The sequence below is a fragment of the Rissa tridactyla genome, chromosome 4 (genome assembly GCF_028500815.1).
Source record: "Rissa tridactyla isolate bRisTri1 chromosome 4, bRisTri1.patW.cur.20221130, whole genome shotgun sequence".
In the NCBI taxonomy this organism is placed as follows: Eukaryota; Metazoa; Chordata; class Aves; order Charadriiformes; family Laridae; genus Rissa; species Rissa tridactyla.
This window is the reverse complement of record NC_071469.1, coordinates 56,126,585-56,145,601: the sequence shown is the minus strand read 5'-3', so window position 1 is coordinate 56,145,601 and position 19,017 is coordinate 56,126,585. Positions and strand designations below refer to the sequence as shown.

At 44.1% G+C, this 19,017-nt stretch overlaps 1 protein-coding gene across 1 annotated transcript in view; it reads right to left on the bottom strand.

Annotated features, from left to right (window-relative positions):
• Nucleotides 1-9,025: 9,025 nt before the first annotated feature.
• Nucleotides 9,026-19,017, bottom strand: part of LOC128908041 (protein TUNAR) — a 30,034-nt gene continuing 20,042 nt past the window's right edge. Inside the window, exon 2 of the mRNA XM_054197496.1 lies at nucleotides 9,026-9,211. Within this exon, the coding sequence (XP_054053471.1) occupies nucleotides 9,026-9,211 (186 nt within the window). The remainder of the gene's footprint in view (nucleotides 9,212-19,017) is intronic.

Genomic DNA, 19,017 nt, shown 5'->3' with positions numbered 1-19,017 from the left:
CCCCGGTCCCCTGATGCCCTGGCCTTTGCCGTAATCACCGTCACCACAGCCAAGCCAGCTGAGCATGTAACTCAATGGGGATGGCAAAAATGTGCCGGCTCCCCTCGCTCCCCCTGGGAGCACCAGGGACAACGTGGCCAACAGCCGGGCACGGGGAGGGGGTGGCCGTGTGCTCGCAGCCTGAATCTTGTACCTCTGAAGATTTGTTACAGGGTTGTCAGCGACAAGCGGGCGTCTCACGGCCTCTCGCTTTCCGCCTCCCTCTAGTGCTCCCGAACGCGTGGGAGAAGCAGCCTGACGCACAAGAGTTCCGCCGTGAGCGGCGGTCTCAGTTTACAAAGTATTTATGAGGGGGGGGGGGGGGGGAAATCAACCTAAAAAATTGCATTCGATGCTGAACGCTCTGCTGATTCACACAGCAAGTTTTATAAGCCAAGTCTGCAGCCGGTGCTCCCGAGCACTGAGCAGTTTTGTTTGTCCGCGGGACAGCATTCCCAGGGCAGATCAGTGCCAGGGAGGGATGCGGGGCCAAGGGTCCGGCTGCCCGGACACAGGCTCTGGTTTGGACTTTGTAGGGGACGGCCACCTCAGGGGGGAAACTGTGATGCTGAGGTTAAAGCACAAGAGTTGTGGGGTTTGCGGCTGGCCCGAGAGGAACCGTCCACCTTTGTGAAAGTAAGCGGAGAGAGGGGAAAACATAACTGAAGAAATCAAAGAGCATCAGAAATCTTTATTTGATACCTTCTACCACATACACAGGGACTACAGATGACTGAGAGAGTGGGTCTGAGCACTGTAATCCAGGTTGTGCTCAGCGACAATGTGATAATGCAATAAAAAGGTTGGTTTGTTTTGTTTTTTTTTTTCCCCCAGACTTTCTTTGACGTCAATGAAAATTCATTCAGGAAAAAGGTGGGCAAAGTACTGTGGCTTTCTGGAACTGAGTTTTGATTTTAATCTGCAACAACTTTTCAGTCTGAAATTGATTTTCTATTAAGAAAAGGAAAACAGCCAACCCAAAACTTGTTTAAAAGACATTTAAATCCAAATTGCGACAAACAATTGTTTCCAAATGCCATTCTGTGACAATCTCTGAACTGCTGAGGTTTTGGCTTCAGCTCAGGTCAAAAACCATTTTGAAAAATAACAAATACCCAGCGGGCAGAAAACACATTTTCTCAGCATCTCTGATGATGAGAAGTCACAGCAATGGGAGGAAAGCCCCGAGTTTGGGTGTTTTAACCCCCAAACACAAGAGCAAGGGTTCTGTGTTGAACCGTGCCGGTGTTTGGCTGCTGCCTTGTTCATAGCTCTGGTGTTAGGTTACGTCTTTGCACCAATGGGACCAGGCACATTGGTGATGGTGAGGTTTCAAATTTTGGAAAGTCAGTCGCCTGACTATTATTGGCTTTCAACGATATAATGTATTGCCTTTCACGAAGTCCACGGGGCACCGGGCGTGAAGTTCGTCGGGGTGCGCCGAGGGCTGCCGCGCCACGGGGAAGGTCAGCCAGGAGCTGAGCACTGCCCGTCCTCACCAGATTTTTTGCCACAAAGACGGTGCAATGCACTGCTTCACGAAGTTGGACAGCTGAACTCCGTTTTTTTTTTCTCTAAAATCAAAAGAACCTAATTTCGTAGGGCTGCCATACTGAGCGCGGTATTGGGGTCACTTGGGGCTGGCCATGTGAACCGGCTCGAGAAATAAGACCCCCTGGTTTGTGTAAAAGGCCATATACTTTCTGCCTGAACTTGTCGTGAGGTTTGGATAATTGCATGTTGCTCTAAGAATGTGGTTATATTTCTCTTCTTGGCCTTTAAAACGGGAGATCAGTATGTACTAGAAAGAGGCTTATAAAACTTAAAAAGCAAGAAAGGATGCAAAAGCCATTTGCTCGTGTTCGCAGAGCTCAGTGGAACTGTACGCAAATATTATTCTACAATCAAATAGAAACATGATAAAGCCGCTAATGAGTTAGCGTGTTGCTGGCTAATGGTGAATCCTATAAAGGAAAATGTAAAACATTCAGCACTGAGATTTTTTCGAAGCAATTTAGAGAAATGCCTGGTTTCTGAGGGAAGATGTAGACTGAATATTCCTCCGTTGTCTTGATTCTTTGATTGGTTATATTAGACCGGCTTTAGTACCATTGTCATCAATCATAGAGTCTCAAGCAGACCAACTGAAAATAAGGTCAATGAGGCAAAGAGAAATAGCTCGTTGTACAGGAAATGTAGTATTTTTCCCTGTCTGATTAGGTGCATTGTTGCTATAGCTGAATTGCCAGCTAATTGTCAGCTAATGCCCCAAACCTGTACATACATCTTCATACGCATATTGACTGTAAAGATACTTACCCCCTTAGTCTGAGTTAGGTACGCGCACCGTCTTAGCAGGGTGAGCATCTAAATTATGGCTTGGTGCGTACTGTGCAATGGCAGCAGGGGTGTAAGAATGGGAGTTGTGCGCTCTCACTTTTGAGTTTGAATCTGCTAAAAATGTATGTGTCTGACATCGCCTTCTTTTAGCTAATGCAAACATTTCATACGCCTCTCTCTCTCTGCTGACATTTGTTTGAAAATGCACGGCCCCGAATGCTGAATCTCTGTCCCACAGAATTCCTTCAGGCTCCAGAAATAATGGTATCAAATTATTATAAAAATACTGCTAACAATGTGCACTGGATGCAAAGAAAAACATTGCCTATTTTTTCCTGCCCACGATAACAAACTAATAAAACATTGACGATGTCATCTTCATTCTTTCCTTATGGATTCAATACCAATATTTTTGCATTAGCCACCGTTATTACAGAAAGCAGAATAGTAGCTGCAAAACTAAAATTGAATTGACTGGTAAGGGAAAAAAAGGCAGCACATTAAAATTTGAAAACATATATAGTTAATTTTAATCCATATCTTAAATTGACAAAGCCAGAATAATTTATAAACTTTTTCCCATTAAGTTTGCGGGAGCTAAAGGTGAAAAAATCACTCCCCTGCCACACATACATTTTATTACATTTACCCACCATCAATATCAGCCCACCATAATACCGCTGCTCCTCAAGAAGGTAAGGAAGGACGTGCGGTGGGAAGCAGCCAACCTCCCCTGCACAAGCTCTGGCTCAGGGTGGCTCCCATCCGGTGTCCCTCGCTAACGTCAGCGCTTTGCTGCCAGAGACTGCCAATGACCAAGGGTCTTCTTATGGTGAGATCTTCATGGTCTCAAGGCCAGATTAAGGTATCAGTGCCTTTAATCTATTCCCGAAGACCTTTTATGAAGACCTCTCAGCATCATAAAGCGAGTTTGCCTGGGTCTAACTGGTGACTGAGCCTGCGGAGAACCCAGAGACAACGTCATAAACTTGCATTTCCCAGGCTGTGTAGGATAACGGGAGGGAAAAGTGTCTCCATCAGCACTCCAGGTGAGTAACCTGGTTGTTGTCAGCAAGAAACGGGTGCTTGTGCTGCTGTCTCTTGCGGGACAGACTTTGGTCCCTATTCTCAGAGATTAGGGAAGCCCAAAGCTGTTTTCCTCACCCATGTGGAAGCAAACTCTTCTGCTGCCAAGAAGAGGGTCAGGAGTGCGGATAGATCATACTAAACTGAGTTTGTACTGGTCGCAGAAGAAGGGATCCCAGTGCTGTGAACCATCTATGGTTCACAAGGACCCCTATGAACAAGGCAGGGTGTTCCTCCACTCTACAGAGCTCAACTTGGGACCTAGGTTTCGGTACAAAACCCTGCTGTAGGGGCCAGTTACAGCCCAAACCCACCCCCCTCGCAGTCATGGATACTCTGCCAGTGAGGGACTACCCACGCAGGACTGTGTGCCACACTCAGGGGACTTCAGGGCATATTTCAGGACAAAAGTTGTATCATTGGAAACAACTGGGTGCTTTCAACCCTACAAATTGCCGTTCCCCATCTGAGTCCCCAGGTGAAATGCCGATAAGCAAAGCTAATGCTTAAGACAAGGAGGGTCTTACTGGATACCAGATGGTTCATATGTAGATAAATGCGTATGGGTGCACGTGGGATTTCAGCCTGGCACGGAGGTTTCCACGCTGAACAGGTTTCGTTTCTCTTGGATCAGTGGCGGGGAAGGAAAGCTACGCTGGGTTTATAAGACCCTTTGGGAAGAGCCTCCAAAATGCACAGCCAGGCACCGAAGCAGCGCAGGTTCTGCAGGGTGTCTGCAGGGTATCTGCTGGAAATGAAGGCGAACAGGATTATTTTTTGTTGTTGACTGCATAATGTACTATTCCTTACATTTTTAGATCTTTATAAATCTGTGCATTCTGCTCCAAAGAAGACAAAGCCTCTCAGTAAGCAAGAGGTGCTTACATATACATGCAGGGTGTTCCTGGGCTGCCAAAAAGCACTCTTGGGAAGCTGCCAGAGTCACTCAGAGGCCTGCTAGGTGTTTTCTTTGGAAGGTTGCTGCTGGAAATTGCTGCTGAAACGTTTTCAATGAGGTTCTTTCTTTCAGCTAGACATATTTCTTCCAGAAACTTTCCAAGGAACAACAATATTTTTTCTCCAAAATACCGGCTAGCCAGGAACAAAGTACTCCGGCCAAACCTCAAACTATTTAATGAGTAAATTCTGCAGTGCTGCCTCCCTGGAGTTTTAAGTCAAGTTACTTTTTATCCCTGTTCCCCTCTCTGGGCCAAGTCCTCTGCCACAATGCATTCTGAAATGTCAATTCTCACTCAGAAGCGATGAGACTCCCGATGTGGGTGAGACCTTGGGGCATTTGGGGTGAGCTCCAGGACACAGATTAAATGGAAATATAAGACACTTGGGCTTAAGAAATCTTTCGTAATGAAGTTTTATCACAGTGTAACTGAAGCCTTTTTTGTATTTGGATGTCTACTGAATCAAAATTTTACCTCTGGGCCAGGGGAGGGATGTGTCGGGGAATTCAACCAGCAAATTATCCCCTAGATTATCAGACAATAACATGAGGATGATTACTGACTGTCCTTATAATAAATAAGGATAATAATAAATAATGAAACTGCCCCACAGTAGACCTTTGCAGCAGCTCCCAGAGGCTCCCAGGCCGGGGACGTGAAAACTGTGCGGAGGTGCGATGAGCCCCACACCGCTGCAGGGGCGCAAGCAGAAGGAGCAAAAGGTACATAATTGAAAAGGCCGCCCCGTCAGCCAGCGCAGCAGAAGACATGTTCCTGTATGAAGACGCGATTCTGGAGAGGATGAATTTTCAGTGGCAGTTGTCGGAACCGGCGATGAGAGCGGGAGCCCGTCTTTCTTCTTTTTCCTCACTTTGTTGTGCGTGTAATGTGATTTAAATAGTTTTATCTTCTTCTTTCCTGAAAGTCTTCTGTACCCACCAGACAACACACCAGACACTAGTGGGGAGAATGTCACCTTCCTGTCACCTCAGGAAAATATTTCTCATTCCTGTAACACAAACCATCAAGCTACAGAGGATAATTTAAAAATGCAAAGCTATTCTTAGTTGACAGAAGCAAAAGGTGATGTTTTTGTATCTTATTAAGATATTGGATATTAATTTCCTTCTACGCAAATGCAAACGTGAAAGTTCCTGTCGCTAATGGAGTAATATTTTATCTAAAAAAAATTTACTTTGGAAACTATTTGCGTTACCTACAAGTCAAGCCAAAAATGAGACTATCAGCTTTTTTCCTTGCCAAAACAGATTTACCATTCAGCACCTGTAATGAGATGTTTTATTCAACTATTTATACTGCAGTTACTGACTACAAGGTATCCATGATATGTATGTTACCTAGTCGAGTATTTCGTATAGGCACATGCTGAAAACTGCTCACATAAAAAAGCAGGAGGGGAGTTTGGCTCCAGCTGGCGTCCAGCTGAAAGCAGGCCTGCCTGCGGCTGCCTGGGAAGACAGACTTTCAAATCCTTGTATAAAACATTTCACTTCATTCTTGAAAACATACTTTTCCTATATCAGTGTTCATGAATACCAAATAAAAGGCAGAGAAATTGCCCTCGAAGGAAACTCTTCATTTTTATTTAAATGAATACTTAATGAATCTACTTAAGAAGTACTTGCCCCAGGATATTTCTAGAACTATCCGTGAATAGAAACCCATAAAATTAAAATATTAAGTCCTAAACTTTTTATGGAACGGGATGAACCTTTCTTCCTCTTCCAGGGTGCGATAAAAGCCCCGTGGCAGAGCGTAGAGCACGCGGCTGCTGAGGGCGCAGGGCCGTAGTGCCCACTCTGCCTACGCTAAAACTACAGCAGGCCCACTCCTGGAAACTCATCCCCTCAGGGGTCTTCTCTTGGGAAAGGCAGAGTAAAGACAGAGTCCGTCCGCTTTTTGATCCACCCGTTCAGCTTAGGCATGTTTGGGCTATTTGCAGATGCAGGCCCATGTCGGAAGGAGTGCAACCATGATGAGCAGCAAAAGTTGCTACTTTACTTTAGGGCCGTGAGGGTGTAATACGTTGTTTTACAATGCAGAGCTTTAATTGGTAATATTAATAAAAGTACTCAGCAAAATTTCATTCATTAAGCATCTTCGTGCCCACAAGAAGATGACGGGTATTATCATTTGCTGCAGAGAGAGGCAAAGAAGTACCAGGCATGAGAGCTCATCTCTTGTCTCGGACACATCCCTCCCCAGGCTTCCCCTCTGGAAGATGGGTACGAGCCTCAGGCAGATCCCGTCAGTATTTGCCGACACAGGAGGAGGAGGAGAGGATGAAGAGAAGCCGCTGCAGAAAGGATCCTGTCAGCGCGAGGGGCAGGCTGGAGTTAGGGGGGTGCCCGGAGCGTGTGCAGGTGCCCTAGGACACGAGCGATGCCATTGCCACGTGCTGTGATCAGCAGGAGTTTAACCAGAAGAAAAAAATGCAGAGTGGAGGCAAATATATTTTATCCACTTTTTTTTTTTTCCGTTCAGGATGATCAAAAAGTAGAGTTTGGTAATTCCGCAGAATTACCAAGAATTACCAATAAATTAAAAACCAAGACCAGCCTTGCGCAGCTCCTCTGAACTGTACCACGAATGTTTCTCACCCCCCCCCACCCCGAGACCTGCAGCCCTACCAGCACCCTCCGAACACAAACGTTTCCTCAACCACCCCGGCTCAGCACCCTCTTTCCGCGCCGTTCTCTGCTCATTCAAATCTCTGCTCGTTTTCTCACCTCTGTCATGTTTTCATTAACCTGAGATTATTTTTGCTATTTTTTCCCTCAGTCTCCGTATGGGATTTCATTTTAATTTATTTACCGACCTTTTCCCTTCTCCTAATGGTTTTGTTATTGAATGTGAGCTACCACAAGAGACTGAACACCTCTGTTTATAAGAGGTGCCCCTCAGGGTTTTCCAGGCTTGCTTTTATAGCCTGCAACGAAAATCTGTATTTTTCGGACCAGTCCTATCCCCTGGAAACCAGTGAAAAGCTCATTGCTGATTCCAGAAGGACAGGACTGATCACTAAAATCAATGAGACTCCAGGATCGAACTTTTTACAGCTCCAGCTGACTTCAATAGCAATCCCCCTGGTCTATCCGAGGACGCAATCCAAACCACAAGTCAGTAAACAATTAATTGACCTATTTTTTAAGAGGATATGTCAGAGTTAATGGGCAATGTACTTAGGCAGCTTGAGGCAAAATTGAGGTCTCATATTTTTAATGCTTCATATATTTATAGGTACTGAACTCTGAAGAAAAACGGTGATCATCATCACTGTACATTCCTGTCAAAAACACAAGTCAGAGAATTTCACTGCGCCAACCTCAGTTAAAGCACACATCAGAGAAGCATAAAGGGTTAATGATCCTCACATTTAAAATATACTCTGTATTTACAGTCTGGATTTCGCTTAAGCCCCTCACTACAGGCGCTCTATATTTCTCTTCTCAACTGCATAAACCTCTGCTCTCTTCTCTCAATATAAGCACTTAGAGAGCGTGACCAGATTTGGAAAGCCGTCAGTTCTGTGAATTTTGTAATATCTTGTGAGATGCCTCAATATTCCTTTCGTTTGCTTTTTTTTCCTGTTCTTTTTTCTTTTTTTTTTTTTTAAACTATAAATAGAGCCTTCTTTCTGCAACCAGTCTCCAAAGGTCACCTTACAATGTTTTGCTACTTCCCGTATTAAGCAGCAAAGCTTTTCAGCTGACATTCCAACTTCAAGTCATGCATATGAGCACGATGTGAGCTCGCTTCAGACCACAGCGAGAGGGCTGCAAACGAGACTGCTGTATAATTGCTGAGCAAAATAACATCCATTGTCAAAAAGGGCACTTCGTCAAACAAAATTTAGCTGCATGAATACGAGTGTCTCCAAATATTTGGTTCATGCTAAAAATATAGCACATTTATTAAAAATATATATTTATAAACATTGGTATGAACAGACACAGACGTTAAGCAAATGAGAAAGGAAAAATAACCACGTAATGTATTTCTCCCAACATTTTATCAGGTTTAGGCAGACCTTGCTCAATGGAATTGTTTTTTTCATGATTGCACCATATGTTCATTCTAAATAAAAAGCTTGTCAGATTCAATGTAAGCAAAAGCAAAAACCAAGAGAAAAAAATCCATTTGACCTGACGGACATGTGATCAGTGCTATGAAGCTATCTTCAAGTTCAATCTTTGCGGGTATACAGTATACATTTCTAGTTGTATGTAGTGTACAGTTTCTTTCTTTCTTTTTTTTTTTTTCTTTTTAAATTGTGTTAAAACAACATATCCCTGGTGGATTTCTTCAAAGCTACAATTTACATAATTGCAGTCATTTTCCCCCAAACCTAAAACCAAACGGAAAGGAAGAGGGCAGGGCAGAAGAGTTAAGCTTGTTACTGTGTGAAAAAGTCTTGTTAAATTAATTGTGCTTCAGCCTTCGCTGCCTGCAGGCAGTGCTTTTATGATGTGTTAATATAATACACAGTCAATTCTGATTAAACAACTTGTCAATAGCCAGCAATGTTTGTAGTCACTCTTAATGGCCGTTTTATCTGGTCTATTTGCATGCCTTCTACTTTACAACGTTGTGTAAATATACACAAAAATGATCACAATGAGGTTCAGAATTGTCCCAATAATTCCAAGCATTGCCAAGATGGTTTCTTCTTTGCTTTCCTTTTCTTGACTGCCTTTATCTTCTTCATTTCCACTTGTGATTACCATCTTGGTGGCCAGTTTCTTTATCCTCCCCTTCAGGATAACCTACAGTTAGGAAGAAAAACACCAAAATGGATTGTTAGTTTGAGCTTGCAAACTAAGATTAATAGTGGAACCAATTGCAGATTTTTTGCCCCATAATGTGTTATATTAAGAACTCACTTTAAAAAGATTAATATTTTTACTAGCTATTTAGTAAATGCTTAACTAAAATGGTAGTTCAGCTAGCCTGGAGATTACTTACTGTTAATTCTGTTACACTCTGCTTACGTGCCAGAAATCGTTTGTAACATATACAACTCATCTGCCAACGAGGTGTGACTCCACTGGTGTCAGTGGGGACTTTGCCTGCATGAGGACTGCAGGAGACCATCTTGTCAAGTTGCGGAGACCCGAGATTTACAGAAGTGGGTGAGGGAAACAAAACTGGGAAGACCTCGTTTCTTTTTAATAGGAAAAATCACCAAAGACAAAGGCATTTTGTCTCCTGACGAGAAGGAAGGCAGCAGTGACTTCCTAATAAATTATTAAAAATAAAAGCAAAACCAAAATAACATCCATCTTGGCTTTTATTTTCTTCATTCTTAATGTACGATGAAAAGTTACTCGCAGTGCAGTGAGCTGAAGTGTATCGATCTGCCTGCAGGGAGAACACAACCATTTCCCAAGCAGCAGCCCCAGCCTTCGAACGGCTTAAAAAAAAGATTTTTCAAATGTGGGACCAGCCCCGACTCCTGGCACTGCTGGAGTCACAAACAAAGAAGCTCCTTTGGTCTTCCAGCCAGGTGCTGAGACCTGGGTAAACATTTTGATTGTTCAAATTAGAAAAGGATAAATTCTATTTACCCGTGCTTATCTAACGCTGCGAATTCTATCTCACAGGCAAACCGGAGCGCCCCAGAAAACTGAAAAAGGTTGGCTGGTTTCCCAAAGCCAACTGATCTGCCAGCAGCTGGGTTCAGGCGATGCCCTGCTGTTGTCTCCCAAGCTGTAAACCGTATCCCATGATGTTTCTGCCGCAGGAAGCAGTGTTAGGATGTAGCAAAAAATCCTCCCCAACAGCTCCTGCCTATAGGAGGGGGTTGGTTGGAGGAGAAAGGGGGCACAGGCACTTCCCTCATTGCTCCCTCCACTAACCCGTGGGGCAAAACCACCAGATCCCATGCAGCATGGATGTTCAGGGCGGTCTGAGCTCCTTGAGAAGAGGCCACCACCTGCACAGGCAAATATCCCCGAGGGGAGGCCTGACCTGAAGCTCCACCAAGCTCCTGGGCTGCACAGCCACGGAGCAGCAACCAGAGTCCCAAAAGGCGTGGGAGACGTGAGGAAATTCTGCAATGGAGAGACAGAGAGGGAAAACAGAGAATCCAGACAAAACAACCTGTATTTTGTCACATCTGCAAGTTGTTCGTATGTAGGACAGCGAGTAACTGCTGGCAGCTTCCTAGAAAGGGCATTGTGGTTGAGTCCCAGCAGGTACAAGTGATTAGTGGTGAGTAAGGCAGAAGTGGGGGTCTGCGGAGGTGCCACTGGCCTTTACATTTACACTTGCATTAGCATTTATGTGTTTTGCCTACACGACACCAAGTGATTCAGAGAAAAACAAGAACGAGGGAGTCGGTAACCTGATGGCACACCCACGACAGACACAAGTCAGTGGGAGCAGGGGGCACCAGGCAGAGGCGTACTGCATCAGGCACCAGAGCATGCTCATCCAGCAGGTAACCTGCCCCAGGAGTGCAAAGCTTCAGAGGCACCTTCCCAGGGATGCTGGCTCCTGCTGTCCTCCTCCAGGTTTCCCTCCAGCCCTCCGAAACTCCCTGGTCCCCACAGTTCCTCCAGCCATGGCCACCTGCAGCTCCTCCTGCAGGACCTACCTCTTCTAGCAGCAGAAGGGCTTTGTCATATTTGCCCCCAGCTGATGTCCAGAGGAGGGCTTGGTTGCATCTGGCAGGTGCCCTCACTATCTTATTAATTGCTGCCATGCAGTCAGTGATATCTTAACAAGCAAATTGGCTCTGTGAAGTCACAGAATTCCTACCAAAGCCATTTACATTAACCGCACAACCCAAGCACATCCACTCCGTGTGGCATCGGACCACAAACCCACATCCCAAGCTATGACATGCAGCTGTTACTTCACCCACAAAGCCATGAGTCATTTGGATATCGTGTTCTTTTCCCCTTCAGTAACTGGGAAGTTTCCCCTCTGGCAAACGTTTGCATTTCACTCTTTATTTGAAAAAACAAGTGGGATCACAAATACGATCTGATAAAATCCCAGGCCTGGAACACAAGGATTTGAGGGGAGGATGAAGTCCTTGCTGGCTGGTTTTTTTGAGAGAGCTGAGCTCTCTCAATTCAGCACTCTGGCTCCCACAGAAATAAGGTCATACCCAGGCATCCTGTGGGTCAAGCCGCCTTTCTGGCTCTGAAAAAAGCCAGAGAAGATACAACGGGTCACTTCGCATCCCATGGTTTGGGCCGAGTTTCCCATTTACATCAACATAAACCCACACAAAGTTGTGCAGAGCCCCAGCTAGGGTGGATTTGCAGATGCACTGGATCCACCGACACTTAACTTGGGCATGGTGACTCTGCACCACGTGCACTAGACAATCCTATTCCTAGGATTAATGGGAGCAGAGGCAGCACAGGGGCATTTGAACCCCTCTTATTAACAGCCTCACTCTTTTCTTAATATATCCAAAGTGTGCAGCATGAAGTTAGTGTCAAACTCTTTCCTGCAGGACACTATAGATCCTAAAATTAACATAAATCTAAAAAGTAGTTAAATAATTCACAAAAGAACAAAACATATGAAAGGCTACTAGGTATAAAGATAAAGCCTCTGGCTTAGGAAATTCTTGAGTTGTGAGTTTTTTGGAAGCTAAGAAAGTATTCTGGAGAAGTACCACCATATCCTTGTCTCGTTATTAAAGTCTCTCTCAGGCACCCATTACTGGTTACTGCAAGAGAGGGAGTCCCTGGGCTCCACAATCTCTGATCTGAGGTTGTACAGTCACTTTTTTCTTCTTCGTGAGTTCTAATTATTAGCAAGGAGGGACTTAGTGGTTTCAAATCCAAACACCACCAATGCGGCTCAGACTGCCAGATTATTTTTGTCCCACTAAGTGGCCTTAACTGAGGAAGAAGGTCCTCAGTGTGACGCAGTGAAATATGCATGAAGAAGCTGGTGACCAGGGCCATGATGAATATGAATGAACAAACAAGGAGGCAACAGCAGTTGTGAGTTTATATGTGGGCTGACGCTCAGTGCTATTTGTTGGAGGTCATCTCCGTTGCTCCAGCCATGCCTATGTGCTGTATTTGGCTCACGCTATGATGAAGCCTGGGACTGCGTGAACCAAATCGTTTTTGGATGAAACTACACCCAGAGATATGCTTCATGAGCTCTTCATGTGCTAGAAAAACAATAAAAGAAACTGCAGCCTGTGGGAGCAGAGGTCCAGACAAAAGCTGGTCCAAAGGCAAAACCCCAAAACACGTGTAGTGTGGACACTGGCACCATTATTTTCCCTGGAGGGATTGCTCCAGCAGGTCCACACCACTCCCTATTTTATACATCACCTTAATTATGAGAGAGAGAGTGCACAATGGGCTCGGTATTAAGAAGCATTTAACATTCAAACAGGACAAGACTAGGACCAAATACAATTATATTAGTACTTTGCCAAATATAGCACCGTTGAAATCAAGGTAAGCGTTGACTTTGAACTGTGAGGAGACCAGAATCAAAATTTCTTCTCCACGTTTAAGGACTAACCTTGGGAGAAGAGGAACACTCTCCTAATGGCAGATTCAAGCCTTTAACCTTCACAGATCTCACGCTCAGAGCAGTATTTTGGCTGGCTGGGGTTTGTGGGTGGTTTTTTGCTACTGGGAAAATATTTGCTGTCAGTTTTAGTATAATTACCCTAATTAAGATAATAGAAAAGTCTTCTGGCTTTCTGGGTACCTTTTTTCAGCCTTTCTTATTCTCTTCTGAAATTGATTTCATTTATTTGACATTGTTTCATATTTTTAAGATTCTTATGACACATTGCTCCTTTTATATTTTTCTGGTGGGACTTCATGCTTGTCAGAAATACTCCTTTTCCTTCCCCAGAACTGCTGATGGAAATGCTGAGAGAGGAGGGATGGAGAGCACTAGATTCACCAGTTCTTTAATAACTATCCTTCTTATTTAGTTACTACTTCATTAGGAAAATGCTTTCCTGCTACATCGAATTTCACGTGTTTCCTACTTCATTTTGTAATATTCATTAACCTAACTTCAGCCTTTTGAAAAAAAATGTGTATTGCAAAAAGCTATCCCTGAAAAGATATGTATTCCATGTATTCTGCATTGCACAAGGGAGAAAGGACAGTTAGGACACTCCTCGCACTACTGCTGACTTCTTATATATCTACGAGAAATCCACTTAGCCTCTCTCTGCCTCAGTTTCTCTTCAGTGGGATTCTTTGAAGAACTGCCCAAACTCTGCCAGAAAACGATCCATAACAAAAGCGAGGCCCCACAAACACTTCCAAAAGAGGGAGCTGCTAACATGAAAAATTTTGAATGCAACGATGCTATAAAATACACCCACTACCATCTCCCCAGCTGACTGGGACCCGTTGCACATCACTGTCACTGCAAACAGTCCAGTGAGCTTGAGGCAAAGCATTTCTAGCAAAAGGAGATAATCCTTCCTCGTCTCTTCGCACTCAACGTGAGGAGTGACTGAGCTAAAGGTGACGGCTTAGTGGCAGGGCTTTGGAAAAGGCAGCAGCAAGTGCACATTTGTGAATTTACTGCACTATGTTTGTCACATCGAAGATACAAAGCACATCCCTCCCAAAGTACCTGCCCCGGCGTATCTGGCAGCTTTTGAACATGCTGGCACCTTGACTTGCTCTTGAAAAAGTTTTGTAATCTTAAATCATTTCTCTTCTAAGGCATTATTTATGAGGTCCCCAAAGAGGCTGCGAGTGAAGGGTGCAGCCAGCGGAAGCGCAGCTCCTGGGAAGTCAGAGGAAGGGAGGACGGCCCCGGCTTTGCTCCTCCTGATCAGCCCATACTGTCATGTATTATCTGGCATTTTGAAAAACAAGAATGAAACCTTCTGAAAAGCTCCCAGGGTCAGAGGCTCAGCTGGTGCAAAGCAGCCTCCCTCCCCTGAGCTCAGCTGAGCTCCCTCTGTTTACACCAGCTGAGGATCCGGCTTCTTGTATTCAATCTAGCTGGAATATCAGCGAGCGCAAATTTGGTATTCTTAATCCATAATCACAGACAATCACCAGCCAAATTGTTTTGATATTTAAACTTGTTTACAGTCCCCAGGCTATTAGTTGTGATGACACATTAAGAGATAAGAGAGCTTTAATTTTCTGAGGATAGTTCCACCCTCCGGGGATAAGAAACACGCAGCGGAAACTTGTTTTGATTAGCAAACTGAAGAGGGCACAGAAATCATACAAAGCAGAGCGTGAGTTCAGATGCTGCTGGAGCTGACACCTTCCCTTATCTCACAAAGAAGTGCTCGAATTACCAAGCAGAGAGGAGAAAGGCTCCTCGAGGATTTAACCCCACTTGAACATCACAGACGTGCAGAGTTTTGTTCCTTTCCTCCCAACAAGTTCTTTAAACCTCATTTTGCTCCAAGGGCACTTGGGAAAGCTGGGTGCTCAGCTCAAAGTCCTGGACAGCCCCCAGGCAAGATGCTGAGCAGGTCAGTTAAGTGGATACCGAACTGCTGCCCACAGCCTGGGGTAGGAAGACAAAGTTATCGAACGCATTTGTGCTCGTTAGCAGTCCTTATTCTAAGCATTACACTGGCCTATTATCACTTCTGTGATGACTTTGTATCCATTTACCATCCTTGTGCCATTTTGACTAGGTAAATCCTCTCCTAAACTCCACTAACAAAATGTGCTGTCAGCTATCAGACAAGATCCTGCTCAGAGAAACACTGATGGGTTGTCGGGACACACAGATGTGCTTATTTTTAGAGCTGGATTTCATGGGACTGAAAGGCACCATGTAAATGCAAGATAAGGCCAAAGGAAGCTCTGGGGTCATAAGGAGCCTTACTAAAAGCTCATTCAGACGCAGCAGCTTGCACAGGCGGTGTGCAGTACATATGAAGAGCAGATGAACCAAAATGATGTGAGCAGAAACGAATATACGGTAGCAATCAGAATACCTGAGAAAAGCAGACACCTGCCAGAAAAGAAGGGAGAGGGGAGACAAGAAGTGCCCAGGGAGAGGGGTTTCATTAGAGAAAAAAGATGAGAAAGGGCACGAATGTGAGCCAGGTTCTATAACACTTCCCAGCAGTGAGCAGAGACCAGTGCCTAAAGCGAAGTGATGTCTCAGCGGAGAGAGGACACAAGCGCTTGTGTAGTCCTCGAGCAGGAAAATAAACCCACGTCAGGCTGCTGCTATGCTGGCAGGTTTGAGTCAGTGGGAAACACACGCTATTTATAGCACTACAGCCAGGATATTTCCAAAGGTCTCAGCAATGTGAGACCTCCTCTAGAATAAAGGGAAGCACTCAACGGCAAAGAGGTTATTCTGAGAGGGCAGAATTCAAATAGGTAATGCATTAGAGGGCTCATCCTGGTCCCTACCATGGGTCCAACCCAGTTTGTTCTGGCGGCTGTTTTTGTCCCCCAGGCACCTCAGAACTCAGAGGAGGCAAAGGACTTGCAGCCAGCTCTACAGTTTTACCTTCCTCTTCTCATTCATGTCTCTGGGACCGTGCACAACCCTGAAATGCTCAGGATACCTAAAATCTATTATATGAAGGCCAGGTATTTTGAATACAAGTATCCCTATCTTAGAAACAAAGCTATGATCTGAAGCAGAATAATGATCCTTAAATACCAGGCTATTACTACAGCCTCTCCTTTACCTGCCTGTGTGCAGACAGTGCTGTCCGTAAACTCCCAGACAGCCTTTGGCTCCTCCACCTACAGCAAGGTCTCCCATACCAGGATTCACAAAACTTCATGAGTCCGAGTTTGTGAAAGAAACCAACCTGACTGAAATGACAGTAAGTCACCCACTAACACATAGCCCTCTCCCCTTTGCTATGAGGTGCACTACGAAGAATGAGTTGTTATTGGTCAAAATTAGCAATCTACTTAAAACACAACTGGAAGCATGTACAGTTCAAACTCCAAATTTCACAAATCCAGAGATGATACATTTTCTGGCCCAAACAGTGGTGAAATATCAGTATAATTCTTCTTGGTTCAGACTGGCCTATTTTGTGTTCATAGTCCATTTTCCTGATACACAGCACTGTGCTTGGTTGCTTGGTGCTACACCTCAGAAGTGTTTGACTCTCGGTTGGTACTGCAGCACACACTTGCTATTTTCCTCCTTTTAAATACTCGGTATTTCTTTTCAGACCTTTTGAGTCAAAAGGGCATTTTCTCCCTCCCACTCCTCCCAAGATTAACTCCTGATACCCTCTATCAGCAAGAAGAGAGGAAGAATGACATGGTCTCTGTTTATTTTGTTCACATGAATCCCTCTGCAACGTGTGCAGTGGTTCTAAAAAAATAACTGATGATGTGTGTGCTCCATTTTCAGACAATTTACTGCTCTGCTGCAATGAGCAGTTAGTACTGAGAGATAAAAGTTGCATATTGTGGACGCAATGATGGGGAACAGATCTCTTAAGCTCCCTCTTCGTCTAGTGTCTTCTGAGCCCCGTCCTGCAGAGCCTGACTGGCTCCTGGCTCCAAAGCAGCAGCTGCAATGGGGAAGGAGAAGAACCAAACACCAGCCGCAAACTGGTATTTGTTGTCTCACTGCTGCTCCTTTCCCATCGGTGGGAAAAGGACAGATAGAGCTAGCCACAGTGGAGACTTCCCAGAATTGCCTTATGATGCCCAGTAAAAGCCAAACACACTGCTGTCTTAATGGGTATAAAAGTGCCCAAATGGAGCCAGACCTCAGCCCAGCTGATCAGGCGTCCCCTTGCCAGTGGCTGATGCCAAAGACGCACAGCACAAGTGTGCAGTAATGCTTACCCCCCCTGCACCTAACTACAGTCCAGAAATCTGCAGGTCAAGGACTTCCTCCCCCAGAGGAAGCATCTTTGGGTTTAATGACCCTTCATAGACTTGTTTTCTCTAAATTTGTCTAATTGCTCCTTGAACTTGTGTTATTATTTTTTTTCTATACAGAGTCCTCTAGCAATGGGCTCAAAAGATTATTGAAGGATGTCTGAAAAAGTATCCACTTGTTATTTGAATCTGTTACTTGATTCCTCATTATGTAATTTGAGAAACTGTGAGTAATTGGCTTTTATTCTGCAAGCCACCTAGAATGCTGTAAGTCTCTTACCGTATCCCTGTAATCATCTTTGTTCAAGACTGAAAAATCCTGGTCTGTCTGGTTGCTCCTCAAACAGAAGCTAGTCCATGCTTTTGGTTCTCTTTCTTGCCTTTCCCTCTGCCTTTGCTAGTTATAAAAAGGGGTTTTGGAGCAACAAAGAACAAAACTCTTCCGGACTTCTGGTATTACATGGAGCCTGTGTGTTAAACCGTCTGAAGATGTACTGTCCTGACTCCAAAGATTTTATGATTTATACTTGCCCAGGTTGGTAGATGGGACACTTTTCATTCAAAGAAAAAAACGAAAAAAAGAAGTAAAAAAAAGGCTAACATCTCTCCCTCCCACACCCTAGAAATTATGATAGAATAAAGATTTGAAGTTTGAAGTCAGAGTTCTCTCTCTTAGTCCTCTGCCCATATTTACTGAGATTAAAAAAGCAGAACAAAAATCTGCAATGAGAACACATGAATGCTGGTATATTCAGCTAAAAATAGCCCTGATAAAAGCCTCAAAATTTGTGTTTTTGCTCAGATAAAAGTAGCATTAGATGACACAGCTATGTGAAAGAATGAGATCTTAAAGTATCTCTTTCCATCATTCCAAATCTCAGCACCTCATTTTCTATTTCAAGGGCATCTCCAGGGTTCTCTTTTAGGAGTAAAAATACATTGAATCCCCGTAAAGGAAAAAATACAATACCCAAGTCTCAGTGAAAGACAGGTCTCCATTCTCTGCCAGGAGGCACATAACCTCTGTCATAAGCAATTTGAAGATCTGCCCTCACCATTGCATGCTGGAACAGAAACTGAGCTGCTTCAGAAGACATTTAAGAAATATTAAGAGATGGAAAAGTGACACAAATTTGTATTAAATTTTTGCTATATAATGTCCCTAAATTCTGCCAAGGCCAGAAGATAATTTGGCCGGTAATGGATCTAACCACCCTCACCTCTGAAGTGACCTCTGCTTTTGACCCACAGTTTGTGGGTACAGCAAATATCTTGAATCTTTTAGTTCCAACTATATCTTTATTCCAAAAATTGATTGCAGCTACATCAAGGGACACTGCAAATAATTGTAGCCAACTGACACTTTCTGATTTAGGAAAGTTGTGTTCAGGCTTTTTTTATAACTTCTTCCAATTATAACTATTTAGTCTGAAATTATGCATTCCAGCCATTTGTCTCAGGGGTAGTATTTTCTGGGGAAAATTCAGTTTTGCTTTGTACAGGAATCAATGGGGGTTTATCCATATAGAAACCTGACAACTTTTTCTATGAAATACTCAAGTATCTTAATTGCATCGGCAATTTTGTTGTAGCACAGATGGCCTGATATAAGTGCTGCAGAAGGTCTTGTGCGTATGAAAATGTGTTAATTTTTAAGTGATTAGTGTTATAAAAGAAATTACCACTATTGTCATTTTTTTCCTGCTTAATTACTCTCTTATCTCAAAGCACCTTTGCAGTAGTTCAATGGGTTGAAATGACATTGA